This window comes from Megalops cyprinoides, chromosome 17 (assembly GCF_013368585.1).
Source record: "Megalops cyprinoides isolate fMegCyp1 chromosome 17, fMegCyp1.pri, whole genome shotgun sequence".
Taxonomy (NCBI): domain Eukaryota; kingdom Metazoa; phylum Chordata; class Actinopteri; order Elopiformes; family Megalopidae; genus Megalops; species Megalops cyprinoides.
This window is the reverse complement of record NC_050599.1, coordinates 7,159,945-7,168,596: the sequence shown is the minus strand read 5'-3', so window position 1 is coordinate 7,168,596 and position 8,652 is coordinate 7,159,945. Positions and strand designations below refer to the sequence as shown.

General features: G+C 42.0%; 1 protein-coding gene across 1 annotated transcript; it reads left to right on the top strand.

The window, feature by feature from the left end:
• Positions 1–3,353: 3,353 nt before the first annotated feature.
• enpp5 (ectonucleotide pyrophosphatase/phosphodiesterase 5) lies at positions 3,354–7,090 on the top strand. The gene is made up of 4 exons (XM_036550228.1): positions 3,354–3,507; positions 4,634–5,489; positions 6,102–6,278; positions 6,536–7,090. Exons 2-4 carry the CDS (start codon positions 4,658–4,660, stop codon positions 6,937–6,939), a joined length of 1,413 nt encoding a protein of 470 aa, XP_036406121.1. The 5' UTR covers positions 3,354–3,507; positions 4,634–4,657; the 3' UTR covers positions 6,940–7,090.
• Positions 7,091–8,652: the final 1,562 nt, after the last annotated feature.

Below are 8,652 nucleotides of genomic sequence, written 5' to 3'. Positions count from 1 at the left end.
ATGAGCCATTTGAGGCCAGCAGAGAACAAGATCATTTTCTGATAATAGGGACACAATGGCACTCTGAGCCAACAAATCCCACGCTCTCTGACTCTGACCCTGACAGTCAGCATTCATTTGCTCTTCACATTTTTTTATGTTGTTCACAGAAGCAGCAGAGAATCTGAGACACTTTTGTTGTGTTAAGCAAGGCGTTTAAACTGCTTCAGTAGCCTAAGTATCCCGCGGTGTAAATGGATAAACTACACATCTGTGTGCACACCGCCCTGTGTAAGAGCATCTTATGATCAAATAAATAAAGTGATGGAAATATAACTGAATTAACGGGACTGTAGACCAGAGATATTGCATCACCTCAGTGTAAAAAAGAATCGCGTGTGATGTGAAGTCATATTGATAAGTGCAGCGTATCACTGTTTAAATGAGATGGAAATTAAATATATAGGGGCAAATCCCAGACATAACAGCGTCTTCAATTTAGGCTTACTGGACATCACTTCATAACATGTATTTTGGCAAAGACCCAATGCGTACGGGCTCCAAGGAATCTTAAGATAGCTGCTCAGATTCACCAAGAATAGTCCGCAGCCCATCTGAGACCAATCAGTGAATTCACAGCAATCCCAGATGGTTTAAAACGAACAGTACAAACCACAGTGAGCAGATTAGCACTCGAAAAAGCAAACTAAGAATTGCATTTTGAATCATTCCAAAGAGGAACAAAATATTTCAACAGAATATACACATTTCTTATACAATTCAACTACACGACAATGAACTGAACATGGAAAAAATGTTATCAAAAGTTAAATGAAGATTTAGCGACGACGGTTGTTTATAAATATCACCATTATTATTATTATTATTAATAATAATAATAATAATAATAATAATAATAATAATAATAACCCAGCCTACTAAAAAAGCTGAAGGAAAAAGAATGAAAAAAGGCGCAAGGTTAGAGTTAATTACTTACCACCGTGCTGCTAACCAAGTTGTAAAAACTTAGCTAAGATAGCCAGCTCCTTGAACACTTTTGGGGGAGGGGTGGGGGACGAAAGCATCGCGATGTACATCTCTTGCGTAATTAGCAGGACTAATATTATTTTAAAATAGCACCGACTCACCTGTCTCAACTCATGGGATCATTACGATCGCCACTGCTCCACTTTTAAAAGTCCGTTTGTCCTTCTTCTCCACGAATGGCATTGGAAATAGATATTCTACCCTCCGAAAACGCCAGTCGGCTTCTCCACATTGGTTTTTTGAATTTTGAGGACCATGAAAGGAGGGGTAGCGGGGGTTGCGTCAGGTTTTGGTTGCCAGGAGACCGTTTTGTAACCCGGGACAGGATCTTCGTCTTTGCCCCGCCTGCGCTGCAGTACCGCGCAGCGCCGCGCATGGACCAGGTCTTCAGGACGGAAACCTTGTGTGTCATGCACGACTTGTCCTAAAGCCGTCCATTTTTAACACAGTTTAACAGTATTTGTGAAATAAGTGAAAACGGGGTTGCAAAATGCACGGTAAATAATATAAAATAAAAAAAAGCAGTGCTCATCTCATTAACACAGCAAGACTGACTGCTTTTAAGTTGTGTGATCTGTATGAAATAAAGACATGTGTTCATATGGTCAGTTACAGACGTTTATATCAAACTCACACTAATGAGAATTCCTGTGGAGAAAGAAAATCTTGTAATCAGTGATGTTTATGCAATATTGCTCTGTTAAGCAACAGTCTTAATCGAAAGTTAAACTGGACCAAATGGACTATCCACGACCCACGTGGATAGTCAATGTTTCGTTTAATCGATAACAACGCTGAAGGAGATACGTTAATTAAGACTGGAATATGAGGTGCTGGCGTTAATATCGCATATCTTTAGGACTGATCTTATGAATGAGTTCTTTTCTAATTCAAGATTCGTAATGGAAGCCCGCACTGCACTGTTAAATGGATTTAGATTTAATCAGTTTAGGTAAACAAGAACTATTCTAATTTAACACAAAGAAGTTCACGCCCTTAAAGGCTCTGACAAGTTGTGCAGTGATCGGTTTAATAATAATAATAATAATAATAATACGTTTAGTGTTAAGGTTATGTTAGTAATTTACTTAGGCTTGAAGCGATGGCAGAAGTGATAGCTGAAGGTGGGCACTTCTTACAGTAATATACTCGTGGAACAGATCATGCTGAGTCTATTACCTTTCAAGTCAATACATAGGGGCTAAGGCAGTGTGAAACACAAAACTAGTATGCCCCCTTGTGGCCAATATAAAGGCGTACAACGTGTCCAAATGAAACATACTAACAGCACTATCGAATAGGACGCAGTTGTCTAGCCTGGTATACTACCATCTTTATACAATGGCAGGTGTATTTCCATCAATGGATTTACGCTATTGAAAAAAAAAATCCGTTTCATAACTTGCAATACAATGAGCTTGTTTTAGTTCATAAATTAGCCTAAGGCAGAGGTGAACGGTAGAAAGGGCGAGAGAGCATAAATGCGAAAACTTTGTTGATATTTCTAGATTTAAATGGATAGTTGGATCTTTTCGTGTCATAATAATAAAAAAAACTTACTTTGCTGTTTTCTAGATGGCCTAGATATCACCTTTCTTTATTTTTGTTACAGTTTTTGATGGACAATGGTGCCACTTGAGAAGCCTGTTAGACGTTACTTGGAAAAGCTTTGTTTCTATAGATTCAATTTCATACTCTACAATATCCTTTTGTACATTATAGCGTGCACTGCAGATGAATTTTAACAGTTGATGAGAGAGAGAGAGAGAGAGAGAGAGAGTAATTTGCTGTAATGTGTATTTACAGAATTTACTTACTTTGCTGTTTTCGAAATAACATATTTTTTTCTTTTTTGTTATAATTTTGGACTAGAAAAAAAAAAAAAAAACTATCCAGCTATATGGAAATTGGTAAACACATTCCTCTATATGATACACCTTCCACTTTATTTTTTCAGCAAAGACACACAGACAGATATGAGTGAATTTTTCACTTTTGAAAGGCGTTAATAAGGTGGAAGCTATTTCAAGCTGAACTCTGTCATCAGAACAAGAAAGACATAGTTTGATTATTGTTATGGCAATTGGTAACATGTGTGTAAATAATGGCAGGTGCTACACATATACCTGTCACTTAAGAACCACAGTCACACCAAATATAAAGACATTTTTTTTATTTTTATCAGAGAATACATTACGTCATAAGCTTTAATGCATTTGTCTGCACCATTTGCTGTTAGATCTGCATCAAACGCAGAAGACAAGCCCCTCGGCTGCAGTTTCCGGGACTTTACAATGTGGGTGGGACTTCCTGTTTGCGAGCGTCTGTTTATTTAGCAAGTGCAAGCCCGTCAAAACGCTAGGAATGTGAAATAGCGTTTTAAATTAATACGCTGTCCTTTATTGCAACATTGCTTTCGATGCAGTAAATTCTGTTTCAAATCGTATTGAGCAAGAGGAGTACCCTTTCTAGTGGAAGAAGGTTGGTGGCTGTCTACAAACTGAGATTAAGGACATTGAAGATATAGCTGCATTAGCTAACTAGCTGCCTATGATGATTTTTATAGCTGGCAACTGTCGTTGAGCTTCGCGTAGCCTCATATGAACCCGTACAGGCAAGTTCTGCTGTGCGGCTGCATTTAAATGAATTGCAAGCTTGCAGATCTGTGCAAATTTAAAAGACATTTTTAGTTAGGTAACTACTAAGCTAGCTGGGTCCTTAAATTTAGACAGCTCCAGAGTTTGATAGTTACAAGGTAAGCTGGCATTAATGCATCAGTGTAGAATATAAGTTTATTACTAATTACGCAGATACATTTTCTTTATTTGTTTATTTGGCTTTGGTTATTGGTTTATTTGTTCGTCGTTTACACAGACCTCTGTGGTAATCAATCAATCAATCTGCTAGCTAGCTACATAGGCCTAGCCTTTTACGAGGTTGCTAACTATGAATGCCATGTATGGTAGAAAATAGACAGCTAGACAACCTCGCGAATTATTGTTTTGGGGATACATCATGGACACAATTTGCTGAAAAAACTCTCCCAGATTTTTGTACCTGAAAAATCCTATTATTATTTATTTGTTTGTTCAGGATTTTTTTTCGCTTTCCCTGAGGTTTAGATTTTTTCTCAAGGGTATAACAGTGGGGTGCCTCTTGGGAATCAAACCCACAACCTTTGACAACAACACCAGTATGACAGGATGTGGTTGAGGAGCTGGGCTTGTAAGACAAAGGTTGCTGGTTTGATTCCCTTGAGCAACAGCAGAGTGTGACAGATATTAGACAGATATAGATATTAGCAATGGAGTACAGGAGCACGGTCTTTTATGTCTGGGATCACTTGCCTCTGTTTGAAAAATTGTTATTTATCTGAACATTCCTCTGACTTTTTTTTAGTTGTTCTTCTACACAAAAATCAGCATCTGGTATTACATGAAAAAGCCTTGGCCGTGCAGCTGGACCTTTTGAGAGCTCTGAATTGAATATACAGTATAGTAGCTAAAAGCATGTACAGACATATAGAGCCCATACCTAAGAATGGGTTAGTCACACAGCAGTTTAATGGTATGTGAGACATGTAAACATGGGTTTGTTTTTCTCACAGGTACAGGGCTGAACTGGTTCCACAATGACAGACAGACTTGTAAAAGCCAGCTGCTTCCTGGTTGTGGTGGCTGTGATCATGCTGCCCGGCTGCAGCCCAGAGGAGCTGCATCGTCTCCTTCTGGTGTCTTTTGATGGCTTCCGATGGGATTACCTGAAGCGGGTGCCCACGCCAAACTTCAACGCCCTGATGGAGGAGGGCGTCAGGGTGCAGCAAGTGGAGAACACCTACATCACAAAGACCTTCCCCAACCACTACACCATGGTGACCGGGCTCCACGCCGAGAGTCACGGCATTGTGGCCAATGAGATGTTTGACCCCGACCTCAACCTGACCTTCTCCATGGACCGGATGGACACCTACGACCCCAGGTGGTGGGACGAGGGCGTGCCCCTATGGGTGACCAATCAGAGGGCTGGGCACAGGAGCGGGGCAGCCATGTGGCCAGGCTCCGACGTGGAGATCCACCAGATGTACCCGACCCATTACTTGCCGTACAACGCCTCCATGTCCTTCCAGGATAGAGTCCAGAAGCTCATTGACTGGTTCACCCAGGAGCAGCCCATCAGCTTGGGAGTTCTGTACTGGGAAGAGCCGGATGAGAGCGGCCATCGGCTGGGGCCAGACAGTCCGCTCATGAACGAGGTGATTGCCGATATCGACGGGAAGCTTGGCTCTCTCCTGGGGCAGCTGAAGAAGGCGGGGATCTACGATGAGGTGAACCTTGTGGTCACGAGTGATCACGGCATGGCACAGTTGTCGACTGACAGGATTATCGAGCTGGATGATTACGTGAGCAGTGACCTGTACACCTGGATTGATAAGAGTCCTGTGGTTGCCGTCTTACCCAAGGAAGGTAAGCCTGTGCTTACACTGGCATGTTGTTGTTTGCTATGTTTCTGTTTGATGTGAAATGTGCTGTAGTAATTACAATCCAGACAGCCATCAACACCCTGATACCTGTGTTAGAGTGTTGCATGTCTTCCACACCAAGATTCATGACAGTTCATTTATGATAGCCACAGATGCTGCATTTTGCTTCTGTATCAGAACAATGCAAGTCATGGACTGTTGGCACTGTCAGTGCTTGAAGCAAGTGCCTTTAACCATCTGAGCCACCGGGGAGCCTTGCAGTTGCCTGCAGCTGTTGGGGACACATTAGACTGAGTGCCAGATCTCATTGTGTTAGCCAAACTTGTCTTTCTTAAAAATGTATTTTTAAATTGTTATTAATTTACTTATCAGACACCGTCAAAAAGTGCAACATTTCGTATAGAATCCATTAGTTTGTTTATACAGCCCTATATGGAGGCAGTTCAGCTGAAGCAATCTGCTCCAGGATACAACAGCAGAGCCCCACCCCAAACATGCAAGCCTAGTTTCCTAAACATGAATGCCTCACTGGTGCCCTCTTGTGTGTGTTTGTCTGCCAGTTCCCACTAATACCGGATGATGTTTCTGCTTTCAGGCAAGTATGATGAGGTCTACAACGCTCTGGCCAACGCGAACCCCAACATGACAGTGTACAAGAAGGAAGACATTCCGGACCACTACCACTACAAGCGCAATGACAGGATAATGCCCATCATCATTGAAGCCAAGGAAGGGTGGACAATAATGCAGAATAAAAATGGCACCTTCATGTGTAAGTAATGAAATGTTGCATGAAACAATTTCGGTTCGTTTCAGAATTTCTTAGCAGTGTTTAATGTCAAGGACTTTTGGTGGCTCCCGTATGCAAAAGATTATCCATGAAGCGGCCTCCTACAATTAGGCTACGTTGTAATTGTTTGTATATTCTGTTTCCACTTTTTTTTGTATTTGGGTTGTGATCAAGACAACAGCACCTCAGTCTATAACTTTGTTTCCAAAGACTTGTCACATGTCTTGTCTTTCCCTCAGTGGGTAACCATGGTTACGACAACACCTTACCCAGCATGCACCCTGTGTTTGTGGCCCGGGGCCCCGCCTTCCGCCGGGGCTACAGCATGGCCTCCATGCGCTCGGTGGACCTGTACCCGCTCATGTGCCACATCCTCGCCGTCCCTCCGGCTCCCAACAACGGCACCCTCGGCAGCGTGCGGGACCTCCTGAAGGAGTCCGCGCCCCCCACGGCCGCCCCACCCACTCCCGCAAGTGGGGAGTCCACCTACGCCCCTGTCCTGGGCTCTCTCCTGGGCGCCGCCCTGGTGGTTGGCTTCCTGTTCGTCTTCGTCAAGCAGGTGACGCGCAAGCAGCTGCCCTCCCTGCCCATCGGTAACCTGGAGATCGCACAGCCCCTTCTGCAGGAAGAGCTACAGATCTAACTCAGGCTTTGTGAGATACGCTGGAGCTTGTCCTAGCTTTGTGTGTGTGCTCTCCGTTCATTTAACAACCGAACTGTTACCTGGTCATTCCGCTCCGTTTCTTTTTTTTTTCCTTTTAATTTCTTGAGTTGCTTAAAACTCGGTGAGGTGTCAGGCGAAATGGTGTCATTCTTTTGAAGTTCTGTTGTAACCACAAAACAGAAAAAAAAACAAAAAGTGCACCATCTACTGATATTTTTCTTGCCTTTGTTTGAGGGGTGACTCATTCTGGACGAATCTCATTCTGGAGCCATGGTCCGATGTTTTGAAATTGTCATAGTTCAAGTTCAGTATGATTACTTTGAGTACACTTACTCAGTACTTACTTGAGTACAATACTTTCAGTGTGAATACTCAATCCATACTTCCTTCAGCCACTGAGCCATTCAGCAACACTCCTGGTCAGTCAGAAGCTTTGTGAAATGAGGAAGGATAGCTATCACTGGAAGTTAACTGCATTTCCTTGGGGTCACTGAAAGCATGTGGAAAGGGTCCAGTTTCAAGCACTGTCAAATCTCTGACAATATTTGAAACTTAACGATAGAACTGAACGTGAGCATCTTGGAATAGTTATGAAGAAACTGGGTTTAGAACCTCATTGTACATTTGAAAAAGGTTCCTAACCTTAACCTTAACTGGAATATAAAACTCAGAAAATATAAGCTATGTAGGTTACCCTGGATAAGGTCAGTGGCCCTCACAAGGCTGATCCACAAGTGCTTGGTATGGCCAAGCAAATATTTCCCTGGTTTTTTATGTCATATTGATCAAAATTATGGACCCAGAATGAAGTTTGATTGAAAGGTGAAGCAGCATGTCACATTACATGAAGAGGGCAAATTCAGGGGAGGTGGTGACATTTACTATTTCCTTCAGCTGGCTCGAGTGGCATTTGATTCCTTGTGGTTAGGGTACAACAGTAAGTAATTGGCTTTGCGAGATGGATTTTAGCAAGTATTCAGAGTGTCCACCGTCAGAAAACTGCAGAAAACCCAGCAGAAACTCTTTCTTTGCATACATGGTGCACTTTTTTCTGGCTGATATTTGTTAGCATAACAATGGAGTATAGAGTAGAGTGTAGAGTATAGTGGAGTATTGAATGCAGGCCTCTGTCACCTCAGCCTCCTGCTCTATTCTAAGGAGTAGAAAGAGGTGTTGCCTCTCTGCAGTGTGTTAGTTAGTTTGCCAGCTTTTTGCTTGATTATTGTTTAACAAGAATGTGTCAGGAGTGAGGCTTTTCTTTGATCAATTTTAGTATGCATTCACTGGAACATGAGAAATTCTGATGCTTATTCAACAAAAATCGTAAATCTCTTAATCTGTTAGGGAAACCAATAACACGGTTTTGCCTAAATGAACAAGCCTGATCCAGAGCCACGAGTGGCAGACTCCTATGTATGCATGTTGATTAAGGTTCTCTTGGAAAGAAATAATGTGAAACAAGCAAAACCGTATTGTTGGCAATGGTATGACATCTGGTCAAATCACTTCTCTGTGTTCATCTTTACATAACATTAATGTTTTCCTCTAAAAAAATGAATAATTTATTGTTTTGTTTGTGGTGAATGCCTTGGCATCATATGTATTGTGTCTGTAATCTGTTAATTTTTTTGCACTTGTAAACTGATGAGTTAAAGAGCTACTTCTCTGTTTTGCACTAAGTGTTAGAATGGG